This window comes from Chiloscyllium plagiosum, unplaced genomic scaffold, assembly GCF_037043375.1.
Source record: "Chiloscyllium plagiosum isolate Xiang-an unplaced genomic scaffold, Cpla_swu_hap1 HiC_scaffold_27, whole genome shotgun sequence".
In the NCBI taxonomy this organism is placed as follows: Eukaryota; Metazoa; Chordata; class Chondrichthyes; order Orectolobiformes; family Hemiscylliidae; genus Chiloscyllium; species Chiloscyllium plagiosum.
The window spans coordinates 91,811,809-91,829,037 of NW_028270165.1; the positions used below are offsets into that span (position 1 = coordinate 91,811,809).

Genomic DNA, 17,229 nt, shown 5'->3' on the forward strand with positions numbered 1-17,229 from the left:
AGGGTGGTGCTTTTAAGGAATGAGCTGCCAGAGGAAGTTGTGGGGGCTGCTAGAATTCCAACAGTTAAAAGGCATCTGGATGGGTGTATGAATACAAAGGGTTCAGTGGATCGGGGCCAAGTGATGGCAAATGCAACCAGATTAATTTAGGATATCTGGTCAGCTCGGGCAGGTTGGGCCAAAGGGTCTGTTTCTGCGCTGTGTGACTCTAATTGTCTTCAGTGGAAGCAGAAGTGTGGTTGTGAAGGCTGGACTTTCGGAGCATGTTTTGCTCTGACTGGGAGCAGAAGAGTTTGACTGAAGCTAATGCCTTGAGGTCTAATTTTGCTCCCACCTTCCCGGGGTCGATAACTATTTTGTGTCTGGTCCTTCCTCAAGAAGCTGCATTGCAGGTTCACCCTGAATGGACACTTTTTATTTGCTTCCCAAAATCAGACCTGCTCACTCTCGGCAGGATCCCAGTGTTGTGAAAGATATTAACTTTCAGGTGGAGGTATCCAAAATTCAGAGAGATGTCAGTCTTGATGTTTTTGCTTTTTCTGTCCCTGTAAGATCCTGAATCAGCACCTTCAGGAGAATTAGTTAGAGTGGAGTGAGAACAGAGGGGGAGAGAGAACAGAGGGGGAGAGAGAGTGGGATGGTACTTTCAATTTTGTGGAACAACAAAAGAATATTCCACAGAAAGTAGAATTGCTTGTTCTGAATTTCTACCCTGCACTGATAGTGATGGCTTTTGTAATCTCTTTTTGCAGAGTATTTGAAAATCTGAAGACTGAAGTTTCAAAATCAACAGATGAAGGGCCTATGCCCGAAACCTTGACCCTCCTGCTCCTCGGATGCTGCCTGACCTATTGTGATTTTCCAATGCCACACATTTTTTGACTGACTCTCCAGCGTCTGCAGTCCTCACTTTGACGTCAATGTCTGACAGTCACTCAGTCCATTCGGACCGCAACAATTTTCAACTATGATTCTGTGAGAAGGAGCAAAGTGTTTTGGTTCGTGTTTGGGTACGTTTTCAGCGTCAGTGGGACTGGATGAGAGACCCTACTGTTGCAGTGCACTGAGTATGGAGCATGTAACCGCTATACGGCCTGGAAAGAGGAATTGATGGCAGGGAGGGGCTGTATGCATGTTTTTGTGTAAACTGAAGCGTTGGCCATGGAGAAACCCGAGGAATCCCACCTTTTGGAGAAACGATGGAAGTGTGATGACTGCGGGAAAAGCTTCTGTTTCCCATCTTCCCTGGACTCTCATCAACGCAGCCACACCGGGGAGAGGCCGTTCCCCTGCCCCAAGTGCGGGAAGGCCTTCAGCAATTCATCCAACCTGCGGAGGCATCAGCAGGTCCACACGGGGGAGAGGCCGTTCTCCTGCCCCAAGTGCAGGAAGGCCTTCAGCAATTCCTCCGCCCTGCTGACCCACCGGCGGGTCCACACAGGTGAAAGGCCCTTCGGCTGTCCCGAGTGTGGGAAGGCCTTCAGCAATTCCTCCGCCCTGCTGACCCACCAACGGGTTCACACGGGGGAGAGGCCCTTCAGCTGCCCTGAATGCGGGAAGTGCTTTACCCAGGTCTCCATCCTGCTGACCCACCGGCGGGTCCACACGGGGGAGAGGCCGTTCACCTGTTGTCAGTGCAAGAAGGCTTACACCTGCTCCTCCGCCCTGCGGACGCACCAGCGAGTTCACCTGTAGGGGAATTGAAACAGTGAAGGCCAAGTTGCATCCTTTACCCGGTCTGGCCTACACGTGACTCCAGGTCCACAGCAGTGTGGTTGACTCTATACTGCCCCACCCCTCCTCGCTCGGCAAATGAGAGGGGAGAAACTTACTAGGAGTCAGAGTATGGATTGAAATTGCTGAGTGAGGCAACACTTCCTCTGGGTTACAGCTGTACCAAGGATCCAGTTACAAAGGGACGACTGGGTGCTAACCAATAGTAAAGAATGTGAGGTGGGGGAGTGGGGGAAGTGTATGTACTTTGACTTTGAGCTGTTTAAAAAGCAACTACTTTTTCTCTGCCTTTTTGCAGGGGGACCTGAAGCTGGAACAAAGTTGGGTTGCAATAAAGGTTACCTGAACTTACCGCCGGGCTCAGACTCTCATTGAAAGCTTTGAGCTCCAAGAGGTTTTGTTTTAAAGCTGATCAGTTCTTTCAGCCTCCTGCACTAAGCTTCCAATGTTGTCTTATCAGATGGAGCAGTGAATGAGGAGCCAGTATCATTAGAAATTGTAAGTTTTTCAGGAGTGCAGAGTGCATCATTTCATCAGCATTGTAACGTTTACTGGCAGCATCGGAAGGTGTGGGCTGGGTTCAGTGGAAACGATGTGGAGGAGCCGGTGGTGGACTGGCCTGGATGAAGTTAAAAATCGCACAACACCAGGTTATAGTCCAACAGGTTTATTTGGAAGCACTAGCTTTCGGAGCGCTGCTCCTTCACCGGGTAGCTGTGGAGCCAGATCAAAAGACACAGAATTGATAGCAAAAGCTCACAGTGTCATGCAACTGATAGGATATACTGAACAAACCTAGATTGCTGTTCAGTCTCCCATCTTTGAGAATGGATTGCAGGTTTTGGTTCATTAATATGTAAATCCCAGAACATCTTTTCAGTTACGTTCTTGAGATGACTTAAGGTTTTATTTTTAAAAAGGCTGACAGCTCAGACAATGCATTAAAGGTGTGAGGTTCGAGTCTGTCATACCCCAATCTTGGATCAGACTGGTTCTATTTCCAAAGTAGGAATTTATAAAATATTACACGGATTGACTGCCTGCAGTTTCTGCACTTTTTGAGCAAAGTAGAATGGATCTGCAAATAATTCTGCCAATTCAAATTCACTTCGTGGAGTTATTTGTGTGTGTGTGTGTATGTGAGTTTGTGTGCATGCTTGGTAAAGAGTGTTGGGGGGTGTATGTTTGTGTATATGTATGAGAGAGGTATGAATAAAAGCAAGGGGTTGCATTTTGCTGAAACAAGGAAGGGCGGACCTATACAGGTAATGGTAGGGCCTTGAGCCTTGTTGGAGAACAGAGACATGGGAGGATTCAGCTGCATAGCTGCATCACTGGGAGACAGGGTGGTTAAGAAGGCGTTTAGCACACTTGCCTTCATTCTTCACCCCATTGGGTATAGGAGTTGGGACACCATGTTGAGGTTGTACAGGATGTTGGTGAGGCCACTTTTAGAGTACTGAGTACAGTTCTGGTGGCCCTGTAGTAGGAAGAATACTATTAGAGAGGGTTCGGTAACGATTTACCAGGACATTGCCAGGACTGGAGGGTTTGAGTTATAAGGAGAGACTGGGACACTTTTCACTGAAGTGCAGGAGGTTGAGTGGTGATGTCATTGAGATTTATAAAACCATGAGGAGTGGAGGTAAGGTGAATAGCAAAGGGCTCTGCCTTAGTGTAGAGGTGCTCAAAACCAGGAGGCATATTTTTTAAAGTGAGGGGAGAGAGATTTAAAAGGAGCCTGAGGGACAACGTTTTGGTACAGGGTGGTTTGCATATGGAATGAACTTGCTGAGGAAGTGGTAGATGCGGGGATAGTTACAATATTTAAGCGACATTCAGATGGGTACATGAATAGAAAGGTTTAGAGGGATATGGGCCAAATATAAGTAAGTGGGACTAGTTATTTTGGGAATCCTGGTCAGCATGGACGAGTTGGACAGAAGGGTCTGTTTCTGTGCTGTCTACCTCTCTGAACCAGAAGTGATCTTATTGAAACCAGTAGAATTCTGAAAGGGGCTTGACAGGATAGATGCAGATAAAATGCTCCTTTGTGGGGAGGATCATCGAATCCCAACAATGTGGAAGCAGGCCATTCGGCCCATCTATTCCACACTGGCCCTCTGAAGAGCATCCCACCCGTACCTAACCCCTTTCTCCATATTTCCCATGGCTAATCTATCCTAACTTGCACATCCCAGGGCACTATGGGTCATTTAGCACTGCCAATCCTCCATAACCTACACCCTAAAATACAGAGGAGGAAGTAGAGGATGTCTTGAAACATAAAGGTGGATAAATCCCCAGGACCTGATCCGGTGTAGCCCAGAACTCCATGGGAAGCTAGAGAAGTGATTGCTGGGCCTGTTGCTGAGATATTATCGTCAATAGTCACAGGTGAGGTGCCGGAAGACTGGAGCTTGGCTAACATGGTTTTACTGTTTAAGAAGGGTGGTAGACCAGTAAGCCTGATGTCATTGGTGGGCAAGTTGTTGGAGGGAGTCCTGAGGGACAGGATGTACATGTATTTGGAAAGGCAAGGACTGATTAGGGATAGTCAACATGACTGTGTGCGTGGGAAATCATGTCTCACAAATTTGATTGAGTTTTTCTGAAGAAGTAACAAAGAGGATAGATGAGGGCAGAGCAGTAGATGTGATCTATATGGACTTCAGTAAGGCATTCAACAAGGTTCCCCATGGGAGACTGATTAGCAAGATTAGATCTCACGGAATACAGGTAGAACTAGTCATTTGGTTACAGAACGGGCTCAAAGGTAGAAGACAGAGGGTGGCAGTGGAGGGTTATTTTTCCGACTGAGGCCTGTGACCAGTGGAGTGCCGCAAGGATTGGTGCTGGGCCCTCTACGTTTTGTCATTTACATAAATGATTTGGATGCGAGCATAAGAGGTACAGTTAGTAAATTTGCAGATGCCACCAAAATTGGAGGTGTAGTGGACAGCGAAGAGGGTTACCTCAGATTACAACAGGGTCTGGACCCGATGGGCTGAGAAGTGATAGATGAAATTTAATTCAGATAAATGCGAAGTGCTGCATTTTGGAAACCTTAACAGGATTTATTTACTTAATAGTAAGGTGCTAGGGAGTCTTGCTGAACAAAGAGACCTTGGAGTGCAGGTTCATAGCTCCTTGAAAGTGGAGTCCCAGGTAGATACGATAGTGAAGAAGGCATTTGGTATGCTTTTCTTTATTGGTCAGAGTATTGAGTACAGAAGTTGGGAGGTCATGTTGCGGCTGTACAGGACATTGGTTAGGCCACTGTTGGAATATTGCGTGCAATTCTGGTCTCCTTCCTATCAGAAAGATATTGTGAAACTTGAAAGGGTTCAGAAAAGATTTACAAGGATGTTTCCAGGGTTGGAGGATCTGAGCTACAGGGAGAGACTGAACAGGCTGAGGGGTGACCTTATAGTGGTTTACAAAATCATGAGGGGCATGGATAGTATAAATAGACCAAGTCTTTTCCCTGGGTTCGAGGAGTCCAGAACTCGAGGGCATAGGTTTAGGATGAGAGAGGCAAGATATAAAAGAGACCCAAGGGGCAACATTTTCATGCAGAGGGTGGTATGTGTATGAAAAGAGCTGCCAGAGAATGTGGTGGAGGCTGGTACAATTGCAACATTTAAGAGCCATTTGAATGGGTATATGAATAGGAAGGGTTTGGAAGGATATGGGCCGGGTGCTGGCAGGTGGGACTAGATTGGATTGGGATATCTGGTCGGCATGTTTCCATGCTGTACATCTCTATGACTCTAAAAGCAAGTTGTAGACCAGTAAAAAGGCTGACCAGGCAAGGAGGTGGTTCACAACCTCAGGGCATCCCTCTTAAACCATGCATCCTATTTGTTTACAAATTAAACATGCTTCAGCTCTTTTCCTAGCTGCTTTCTGGAAATCTGGGTGACACCAGGTTTGTAATACAGTATTAACCATTCCCTCCTTGCCCACGTGTGTACAATAATGCACATAATGAATTGAAAAAGGCAGCAGCAAAGAAAGAACACAAAGTAGTCCATCAGGGGGTCACCCCCATTTCGGTTTGAGTATCGAGGGAGTACCCTATTTGAGGCCATAGTTTGTGCTGCTCAGCAGGGGGCCTCCCCTGTGATTTCAGTCCCATACCCAGGCCTGGCATTCCCACCCCCATATTGTCTCTATCCGGGTTTTGCTGGGCACCTAATGGGACCAGAAGTTTGGGGTGTAAGGCTGCCTGCTTGGCAGCAGCATCCATCTGCTCATTCCTTTGGAGACTGTATCCATTGCCTCAGCATGAGCTGAACATCTTGAGAGCTGTCAGATTGATTGGACAAAACAGCATTAGTATTCGTCTGCCCCGTGGGGGTTACAAATCCTCTATGTTCCCACAAGTCTCTGTAATCATGGGTCACACCAAAAGCACAGTGAGAGTTGAAGATCTCAACCCCCAGGAGGGGTCTCTCAGTTCTGAGATTGGTCAAATGAACACTAGGATTATGGTTTGCTTCAGCAAGGTTTCACACTTTAATTTGTAACGGCCGGGCAAAGATTTGTCCAGCAAGACAGATATTAAAAGATTCTGTGTTCCTTGGAGAAACTGCGTGATTAACTTGGAATAAAATATCAATTTTCATATGTTTCTTAAGAGACAGTACAGCCTTAATTACAGAGTAAATCCAATAAAATGTAATAAAATTACGTAATGGACAACAGGTTAACCCAATGATATTTCCTGGGAAACAATGTTGTTTCACACGCATTATCTCCTCATACCTGTGCTTCAAGGTTAGCTAGGACTGGTCAGTAATGTCCTATCTAGCTTAATTAGATCCATACTATGAAGAAGGTATTGTTTGCTTAATCTGTGATTCAGTTAGCTCAGGAATGCAGAAATGCAGCTTTTAGCTATTTTAAACACAGCGTTAATTTGCAGCCTGAAGACACATTGTTCTATTACTTTATATTGAGATGCTATTTTGTGACAACAGCCTAAATCCTGGTATTAGATCCTCATCTGGTGTCGACCTGCTCCATCACTCAAAAGAAAACTCGATTTACAATTTAAGGCCATACATGCTATTCTGCTAAATTAATCCAGTAGATTTGTTTTTGTTTAAAAATGTGAAAACCTTGTGAACAGTTCTTCCAGTTAATCACTGAATATTCAAATTTCTCTTCAAAATTAAAGATCATAACAAAACTGGGTGTCATTGTGGGATTTTGAACCTGGAGGGTGTGCTTGTGAAGGTTGAATGAACAATATTTCGAAGTGAATGTTATCGTGTTCAGTACTAAGACTTTCTGGAGATGAAAAATTTGCCCTTGTGTGTTTTGCAACACTTAACCAAGGTCAGTTCCATAGAATATGCAGTCAGGTTGATGCGAGAGTTAGGAGCTGGGGCAAACATCAGAAATAATGGAGGCAGGAGCACAGCAATTAGAGTTAGAAAGTTAGCCAAAAGTATAAAAACAGGAAGGAAAGTTTCGTCAGCTTTTCTTTAAAAAAGTTAACAAAGTAAGTGTTGGTTCTGTAAAAAATGAGTCTGGGGATTCAATAACAGAGGATAAAGAGATGCTCGATGAATTGAAAAGAGCTTGAATCTGTCTTCAGTAGAGAGGATACAAGTAACAGCTTAGAACTGGCTGGAAATCAGGAACTGAAAGGGAAGGAGGAACTGAAGACCATAACAATTACCAGGGAGGTAGTAATGAGTAAACTGTTGGAATACAAGCTCACAAGTCCCAGGGGTCCAAAGGATTTCATTCTAGATCCTTAAAGAAAAACTAGCTAGTGAAATAGTTAATGCATTGTTTTTAATTTTCCAAACCTTATTAGTTTCAGGGAAGGTTTCTGTAGATTGGAAAACTCCTTTCTTCAAAAAGGCAGACCGAGAACAGGAAACTGCAGACAATTTACCTTAACATATGTCATAGGGAAAATGTTCAAAGCTATGATTAAAGATGTGAAGACAGGGCACTTGTATAAGTTCAGGCAGCGTGAATCTGTTTTTGTCATTGGGAAATAATGTTGTAATTGAAGAATTGCCTCTCCGCACTGCGACTGAGCTGATGTGTCTCCAGTGCCGACAGGGAATGGAATCCCTTCCCACATTCCCCACATTTCCACGGCTTCTCCGCAGTTCTGGTGTCCTTTCAGCTCCCTGTTTCTGATGAACAACTGAAACTGTGATCACACTCAGGAAACGTGTACAGTCACCCCCTGCTGCGAACAGTGTAATGTTTCTTCATCTGTGTATCTGGTTACAGCTCCTTCTCACAGACAGCTCACTGGGGCACACTCTCTCCCAACAAGGGGAAAAGACATACAAAAGTTGAGGAGTCAGACAAAATGCGGAAGCAATAAAATGTCGAAACACAGGGTAAAAAAATTGTGGCTCGACCCCTTTTTTTCCCTGTTGGCATTTGGACACTCAAAATCTGTCAGGAACACCAACCATCCCAAAGAGCATACTGCGCATGTTTGCCGGTGTCAGCAACGCAGTGCGCATGTTTGTCGGTGTCAGCAAACTCGTGGGCATGCTCGTCACTGTCCGTTAAAAAAGGCGCGCGATCTCTTTTTGATTGCCCAATAGGGAGGCCTGGAGGACTGGAAGGACATTGGTCCTCCTGCCAATCAGAGTCACCTCGTGAATACGGAAGTTGGACAATGCGGTTCCGAAGCTGCTGCTCGTGTCTGAATGAAGATTGAGCTTTATCCCAGACTGTAAATTCCTCTGTCCATTATCTGGAAACGGTGCTCCAGGTCTGTGTCTTAAATGGCAAAATAAACAGGCGGGAGGCTGGAAGAACAAAGCAAGCCAGGCAGTATCAGGAGGTGGAGAAGTCAATGTTTCGGGTGTAATCCTTCTTCAGGATTAAAAATCACACAACAACAGGTTATAGTCCAACAGGTTTAATTGGAAGCACACCAGCTTTCAGAACGACTCCCCTTCATCACGTGATTGTGGAGGGCTCGATCGTAACACAGAATTTATAACAAAAATTTGCAGTGTGATGTAACTGAAATTGAACACCTTCAACACATTGTCTAACTATCTCCATTGTTAACAGCTAACCCGAGAATGCAACTTTAAAAAAAGGGTTTTGTGATTTACACATGAAAGAAGTGAAACTAATCACTGTATTCTAACAGATGAAAGGCTTAACAGACGATCAGTTCTTCAATGTATAATTTCAGTTACATCACACTGCAAATTTTTGTTATAAATTCTGTTACGATCGAGCCCTCCACAATCACCCGATGAAGGAGCGTCGCTCCGAAAGCTAGTGCTTCCAATTAAACCTGTTGGACTATAACCTGGTGTGGTGTGATTTTTAACTTTGTACACCCCAGTCCAACACCGGCATCTCCGAATCATTGTTCAGCATTGGGGATGAGTGTAGAGGGCGATACAGGTAAAGGGTGTGCTGGGTGGTGAAGTGGGGATAGATGTAGACAGGTCGAGGGTTCGACCTAGGCAAAAGTGAGGACTGCAGATGCTGGAAACCAGAGTTTAGATCAGAGTGGTGCTGGAAAAGCACAGCAGGTCAGGCAGCATCCGAGGAGCAGGAAAATCGACGTTTCGGACAAAAGCCCTTCGTCAGGAATTTCCCCAGATTAGGGGAGTCCAAAGCTTGGAGGGTGTATGTTTGAGGTGAGAGGGGAATGATTTAAAAGGAACGTTAAGGACAACTTTTTTACATAGACGTATGTGCATGTATGAAACGTACTGCTAGAAGAGTTGGTGGAGTATATTTAAAATGCATCTGGCTGGGTACATGAATCGGGATGATTTGGAGTCGTGTGGGCCACGTGCTGGCAAACGGGACTAAATTAATTTCAGATATGTGGTCGGCACAGACAAGTTGGGCCGTAAGGTCTGTTTCCATGCTGTGAAAGCAGAAGTGTGTTTGTGAAGACTGGACTTTCTGAGCAGCTTTCAAAGATGTAAAAACAATGACTGCACGTGCTGGAAACCAGATTCTGGGTTAGTGGTGCTGGAAGAGCACAGCAGTTCAGGCAGCATCCAAGGAGCAGCGAAATCGACGTTCCGGGCAAAAGCCCTTAATCAGGAATAAAGGCAGAGAGCCTGAAGCGTGGAGAGATAAGCTAGAGGAGAGTGGGGTTGGGGAGAAAGTAGCATAGATACAATCTTCTGGATCAGTGGTGCTGGAAGAGCACAGCAATTCAGGCAGCATCCGAAAAGCTTTGAAATCGACGTTTCGGGCAAAAGCCCTTCATCAGGAATAAAAAAGCTTTATAAAGGCAGAGAGCCAGAAGCGTGGAGAGATAAGCGAGAGGAGGGTGGGTGTGGGGATAGAGTAGCATAGAGTACAACAGGTCAGTGGGGGAGGAGATGAAGGTGATAGGTCAGGGAGGAGAGGGTGGAGTGGATAGGTGGAAAAGGAGCTGGGCAGGTCGGACAAGTCCGGACAAGTCAAGGGGATCGTGTTGCTGGAGGTTAGAAACTAGGATGAGGTGGGGGAAGGGGAAATGAGGAAGCTGTTGAAGTCCACATTGATGCGCTGGGGTTGAAGTGTTCCGAGGCGGAAGATGAGGTGTTCTTCTTCTATGCGTCTGGTGGTGAGGGAGCGGCGGTGGAGGAGGCCCAGGACCTCCATGTCCTCGGCAGAATGGGAGGAGGAGTTTAAATGTTGGGCCACGGGGCGGTTTGGTTGATTGGTGCGGGTGTCTCGGAGATGTTCCTTAAAGCGCTCTGCTTGGAGGCGCCCAGTCTCCCCAATGTAGAGGAGACCGCATCGGGAGCAACGGATACAATAAATGATATTAGTGGATGTGCAGGTAAAACTTTGGATGTGGAAGGCTCCTTTAGGGCCTTGGATGGAGGTGAGGAAGGAGGTGTGGGCACAGGTTTTACAGTTCCTGTGGTGGCAGGGGAAAGTGCCAGGATGGGAGGGTGGGTCGTAGGGGGGCGTGGACCTGACCAGGTAGTCACAGAGGGAACGGTCTTCGCGGAAGGCGGAGAGGGGTGGGGAGGGAAATATATCCCTGGTGGTGGGGTCTGTTTGGAGGTGGCGGAAATGTCGGCGGATGATTTGGTTTATGTGAAGGTTGGTAGGGTGGAAGATGAGCACCAGGGGCGTTCTGTCCTTGTTGCGGTTGGAGGGCTTGGGTCTGAGGGCGGAGGTGCGGGATGTGGACGAGATGCGTTGGAGGGCATCTTTAACCACGTGGGAAGGGAAATTGCGGTCTGTAAAGAAGGAGGCCATCTGGTGTGTTCTATGGTGGAACTGGTCCTCCTGGGAGCAGATACGGCGGAGGCGGAGGAATTGGGAATACGGGATGGCATTTTTGCAAGAGGTGAGAAGAGGTGTAATCCAGGTAGCTGTGGGAGTCGGTGGGTTTGTAGAAAATGTCAGTGTCAAGTCAGTCATCACTGATGGAGATGGAGAGGTCCAGGAAGGGGAGGGAGGTGTCAGAGATGGTCCAGGTAAATGTAAGGTCAGGGTGGAATGTGTTGGTGAAATTGATGAATTGCTCAACCTCCTCGCGGGAGCACGAGGTGGCGCCAATGCAGTCATCAATGTAGCGGAGGAAGAGGTGGGGAGTGGTGCCGGTGTAATTATGGAAGATCAACTGCTCTACGTAGCCAACAAAGAGACAGGCATAGCTGGGGCCCATACGTGTGCCCATGGCTACCCCTTTGGTCTGGAGGAAGTGGGAGGATTCAAAGGAGAAATTGTTAAGGGTGAGGACCAGTTCGGCCGAATGAATGAGTGTCGGTGGAGGGGTACTGTTGGGAACGTCTGGAGAGGAAAAAACGGAGGGCTTGGAGGCCCTGGTCATGGCGGATGGAGGTGTCGAGGGATTGGATATCCATGGTGAAGATGAGGCGTTGGGGGCCCGGGAAACGGAAGTCTTGGAGGAGGTGGAGGGCGTGGGTGGTGTCTCGAACATATGTGGGGAGTTCCTGGACTAGGGGGGATAGGACAGTGTCGAGGTAGGTAGAGATGAGTTCAGTGGGGCAGGAGCATGCTGAGACAATGGGTCGGCCAGGGTGGTCAGGCTTGTGGATCTTGGGAAGGAGGTAGAACCGGGCAGTGCAGGGTTCCCGGACTATGAGGTTGGAAGCTGTGGGTGGGAGATCTCCTGAGGTGATGTGGTTCTGTATGGTCTGGGAGATGATGGTTTGGTGATGGGGGGTGGGGTCATGGTCAAGGGGGCGGTAGGAAGAGGTGTCCTCGAGTTGGTGTTTGGCTTCAGCGATGTAGAGGTCAGTGCGCCAGACTACCACTGCGCCCCCTTTGTCCGCTGGCTTGATGGTGATGTCAGGATTGGAGCAGAGGGATTGGAGGGCTGCGCGTTGTGAGGGTGAGAGGTTGGAGTGGGGGAGGGGGGTCGACAGGTTGATGTCCCGGCCGCAGTTGGAAATGAAGAGGTCGAGGGCAGGTAATAGGCCAGCGCGGGGTGTCCAGGTGGATGCAGTGTGTTGGAGGTGGGCGAAGGGGTCCTCGGAAGATGGGCGGGAATCCTGATTGTGAAAGTAAGCTCGGAGGCGGAGGCGATGGAAGAATTGTTCGATGTCACGGCGTGTATTAAATTCATTGATGAGTGGACGGAGGGGGACGAAGGTGAGTCCTTTGTGAGGACTGATCGTTCGTCCTCAGTGAGGGGGAGGTCTGGGCCTCCTTCACCGCCGCTCCCTCACCACCAGACGCATAGAAGAAGAACACCTCATCTTCCGCCTCAGAACACTTCAACCCCAGGGCATCAATGTGGACTTCAACAGCTTCCTCATTTCCCCTTCCCCCACCTCATCCTAGTTTCTAACCTCCAGCAACACGATCCCCTTGACTTGTCCGACCTGCCCAGCTCCTTTTTCCACCTATCCACTCCACCCTCTCCTCCCTGACCTATCACCTTCATCTCCTCCCCCACTCAACTATTGTACTCTATGCTACTCTATCCCCACCCCCACCCTCCTCTAGCTTATCTCTCCACGGTTCAGGCTCTCTGCCTTTATAAAACTTTTTTATTCCTGATGAAGGGCTTTTGCCTGAAACGTCGATTTCGAAGCTTTTCAGATGCTGCCTGAATTGCTGTGCTCTTCCAGCACCACTGATCCAGAATCTGGTTTCCAGCATCTGCAGTCATTGTTTTTACCGCATAGATACAGTAGGTGAGTGGTGGGGTGGGATGAAGGTGATCGGTCAGGGAGGAGAGGGTGGAGTGGATAGGTGGAAAAGGAGATAGGTAGGTAGGACAAGTCATGGGGACAGTGCTGAGCTAGAAGTTTGGAACTAGGGTGAGGTGGGGGAAGGGGAAATGAGGAAACTGTTGAAATCCACATTGATGCGCTGGGGTTGAAGTGTTCCGAGGCGGAAGATGAGGCGTTCTTCCTCCAGGTGTCTGGTGGTGAAATCCGACCTGATAGCGGATTACTGTGATCAGTGTTTTGATTTGCAATGCCAACCCTCTACCTTCACCTAGCTTCCCGTTTGACTACCCCCTCGATATTCAAGATCCAATCCTTGTCGTCCTGAAGCCATGTCTCTGTAAGGAGTCTCAGATCATAATGATTCTCTTCAATGTGTGCAGTCAATTCATTCACTTTTGTAACAGTGCAGCACACATGCAGACACACTGTTTTCGGTTTACATTTTTATGATCTTTGCAATCCAGTTTTAATTGCTGGGACATTTACTCTCCTTGTCTCCATCATTCTGTGATGTTCATTCCCCACATCACTACATTGCTCACTGGCCTTGATTGGGATTGGCCGTGCGAAATTACCCATAGTGCCCAGGGATGTGCAGGTGAGGTGAATTTGTCAGGGGAATGGGTCTGGGTGGGTTCCCCTTCAGAGGGTCGGTGTGGACTCGTTGGGCCGAGTGGCCTGCTCCCACACTGTGGGGATTCTCTGAAGCGAAGGGATGTTAGCAAATGGTACAGGGCAGCGCAGGCGCAGTGCGTGCGCCCGGCTTGGCCCCGCCCATCCGCTCCTTTCGTGACGTCACAACGCGGAAGTGACACTGAATGAATGAAAATCCCTCCGTCTGGGCAAATCCTGGGGCGGGAAAATCTGTTCACTTGTAGCAACGGGAGTGAATCCAGGGAGGGAGCAGACCCTGTCAACTCAGGTATGGGAGTTAATTACCAGGTGAGGAGGACAGAGATTGGGAGGAGGAGATATCTTTTCTGTTTTATTTCAAAATGCACCTGATTTCCACAAGTAAATGCAACAGGTATAAGTACAGCACATGCAGCTTCAAACCGGCTGTGCATCCTCTGTTCTTCCTCTGCCTTGGCTCCAGCACGTTTTTGGCTTTCTTTCCCTCCCCCCTCAGCTGCCCAGTGTTCATACCTCAATGTTTTCCCGGTTGTCTTTTGTGGGCTTTGAAAACTTTCCCAATTGTCTGAGAACAGGATTTGGGAGATTATGTTGTAGCTGTCCAGAACATTGGTTCGGCCACATTTGGAATATTGTGTGCAGTACTGGTCTCTCTGCTGTAGGAAGGATGTCATAGAGTCATGGATGTTGTGAAACTTGAAAGGGTTCAGAAAAGATTGGCAAGGATGTTGTCAGGGTTTGAGCTGAACAGGATGGGGCTGTTTTCTCGAGTACCAGAGGCTGAGGGGTAACCCTACAGATTTCTATAAAATCATGAGTGGCATGAATAGGATAAATAGACAGTGTTTCCCTGGAATGGGGGAGTCCAGAACTACAGGGTAATACGTTTAGGGTTGGGGGGAGATTTAAAAAGGCCCTAAGGGGCTACTCTTATATTCAGAGGGTGGAGCATGTAAGGAATGAGCTGCCAGAGGAAGTGGTGGAGGCTGGTACAATTACAGCATTTAAAAGGCATCTCGCTGGGTATATGAATAGAAAGGGTTTAGAGGGATATGGGCCAAGTGCTGTCAAATGGGATTAGTGATTTAGGATATCTGATCGGCATGGATACGTTGGACCGAAGGGACTATTTCTGTGCTGGACATCTGGTAGACAATGGTCCTCAGAATTCTGTTCCCATTAGGCTCACCCTTAACTCTATTGCACATGGTCTTGGCGAAAGTATCACATTCTGAAATGAGAAAAGATCTATAAATGTGCAAGGGAATAGTTCCGTTCTGGGTGTGTACATGGAGATGCATATAGTTACTGAAGTGTGTCAGTGTTAATGCCTTGATGTCTCATTTTGCTCCCACCTTCTCGGGGTCATTAACCATTTTGTATCTGGTCCTTCCTCAAGAAGCTGCATTGCAGGTTCACCTTGAATTGACACTTTTTTTGCTTCCAAAAATCAGAACTGCTCACTCTCAGCAGGATCCCAGCGTTGTGAAAGATATTAACTTTCAGGTGGAGGTATCCAAAATTCAGAGAGATGTCAGGCTTGATGTTTTTGCTTTTCTGCCCCTGTAAGATCCTGAATCAGCACCTTCAGGGGAATTAGTTAGAGCGGAGTGAGAACAGAGGGGGAGAGAGAGTGGGATGGTACTTTCAATTTTGTGAAACAACAAAAGAATATTCCACAGAAAGTAGAATTGCTTGTTCTGAATTTCTACCCTGCACTGATAATCCCTTTTGCAATCCCTTTTTGCAGAGTATTTGAAAATCTGAAGACTGAAGTTTCAATATCAACGAATGAAGGGCTTACGCCCGAAACATTGACTCTCCTGATCCCCGGATGCTGCCTGACCTGCTGTGCTTTTCGACTGACTCTCCAGCGTCTGCAGTCCTCACTTTGATGTCAATGTCTGACAGTCACACAATCCAACGGGACCACAACGATTTTTGACTGTGATTTGTGTGAGAGGGATCAATGCTTTTTGGTTCCTGTTTGAGGACGTTTTCAGCATCGGTGGGCCTGGACGAGAGACCCAATTGTGGCAGCGCACTGTGTGTGGAGCCTGAAACAGTTATACGGCCTGGAAAGGGGATTTCACGGCAGGGAGGGGCTCTGCACGTGTTTGTGAGCAGCTGAAGTTGTGGCCATGGAGAAACCTGAGGAATCCCGCCCTGTAGAGGAACCGTGGAAGTGTGGAGACTGTGGGAAAGGCTTCCGTGTCCCGTCTTCCCTGGAGACTCATCGGCGCAGTCACACCGGGGACAGGCCATTCCCCTGCAGCGACTGCGGGAAAGCCTTCAAACATTCCTCCCACCTTCTGGCCCACCAGCGGGTCCACACGGGGGAGAGGCCCTTCAGCTGCCCAGAGTGCTGGAAGGCCTTCAGGTATTCCTCCACCCTGCAGAGACACCAGCGTGTCCACACAGGGCAGAGGCCCTTCACCTGCCCAGATTGTGGGAAAGCCTACAGGTATTCCTCCACCCTGCTGAGACACCAGCGGATTCACACGGGGGAGAGGCCCTTCAGCTGCCCCGAGTGCGGGAAGACCTTTAGCGTTTCCTCTACCCTGCTGAGACACCAGCGGATCCACACCGGAGAGAGGCCGTTCATCTGCTCTCAGTGCGGGAAGGGCTTCATCCGCTCCTCCCACCTGCTGACCCACCAGCGAGTTCACGTGCCATCGCAGGGGGATTGAAGGAGTGACGGCCGAGTGCCAATATCGATTGGACTATCAACCCACTTCCAGGGACTCCCTGGTTCGAATCCCGCCATGACAGATGGCAGAATTGGTATTCGGTCAGAAATGTGGAGTTCGGAATCTAACGATGAGACCGTTTCAGGGAGGGGGTGGTGCGGGGGAGAAAGCCCCCATCTGATTCCCTCTCTCCCTTGTTAGGGAAGGGAACCGCCATTGTGGGAAAGGATTCACTCAGTCGTTCCAGCTGCATCCTTTACCCGGTCTGGCCTACACGTGACTCCAGGCCCACAGCAGTCTGGTTGACTCTACACTGCCCCTTCCTGGCAAATGAGCGGGGAGAAACTTACTTGGAGACAGGGTATGGGTTGAAATTGCTGAGTGAGGCAATACTTCCTCCGGGTGACGGCTGTACCAAGGATCCGATTACAAAGGGACAACTTGGTGCTGGCCAATAGTAAAGACAGTGAGGGGGTGGGACAAGGGGACGTGTGGTGTGTGCACTTTCACCTTGAGCTGTTCAAAAAGCAACTGCTTTTTCTCTGCCTTTTTTGCAGGGGGGATCTGAAGTTGTAACAAAGTTGGGTTGCAATAAAGGTCACCTGAACTTACCACCGGGCTCAGACTCTCATTGAAAGCTTTGAGCTCCAAGAGGTTTTTGTTTTAAAGCTGCTCATTTCTTTCCGCCTCCTGCACTAAGTTTAGAACATAGAACAAAGAACATAGAACAATACAGCGCAGAACAGGCCCTTCAGCCCTAGATGTTGCGCCGACCTGTGAACTATTCTCAGCTCGTTCCCTGAAACTATCCCAAAATCAACCATGCGCTTATCTAAGGACTGTTTAAATCTCCCGAATGTGGCTGAGTTGACTACCTTAGCAGGTAGGGCATTCCACACCCTTACCACTCTCTGCATAAAGAACTTGCCTCTGACATCTGTCTTAAATCTATCACCCCTCAATTTGTAGTTATGCCCCCTTTTACAAGCTGACAT

The 17,229-nt window shown here is 48.1% G+C and overlaps 2 protein-coding genes across 2 annotated transcripts in view; one reads left to right on the forward strand and one right to left on the reverse strand.

Annotated features, from left to right (window-relative positions):
* Nucleotides 1-17,229, reverse strand: part of LOC148145003 (endogenous retrovirus group 3 member 1 Env polyprotein-like) — a 467,418-nt gene that overhangs the window by 414,393 nt on the left and 35,796 nt on the right. The gene's annotated exons all lie outside the window — the stretch shown is intronic.
* On the forward strand, nucleotides 822-16,695 carry LOC148145013 (uncharacterized). Its single transcript, XM_087975654.1, has 3 exons — nucleotides 822-1,691; nucleotides 3,375-3,379; nucleotides 15,717-16,695. Exons 1-3 carry the CDS (start codon nucleotides 1,162-1,164, stop codon nucleotides 16,232-16,234), a joined length of 1,053 nt encoding a protein of 350 aa, XP_087831780.1. The 5' UTR covers nucleotides 822-1,161; the 3' UTR covers nucleotides 16,235-16,695.

Coding starts and splice junctions, on each gene's coding strand:
- LOC148145013 (XM_087975654.1), top strand. CDS start 1,162: ATGGAGAAACCCGAGGAATCCCACCTTTTGGAGAAACGATGGAAGTGT.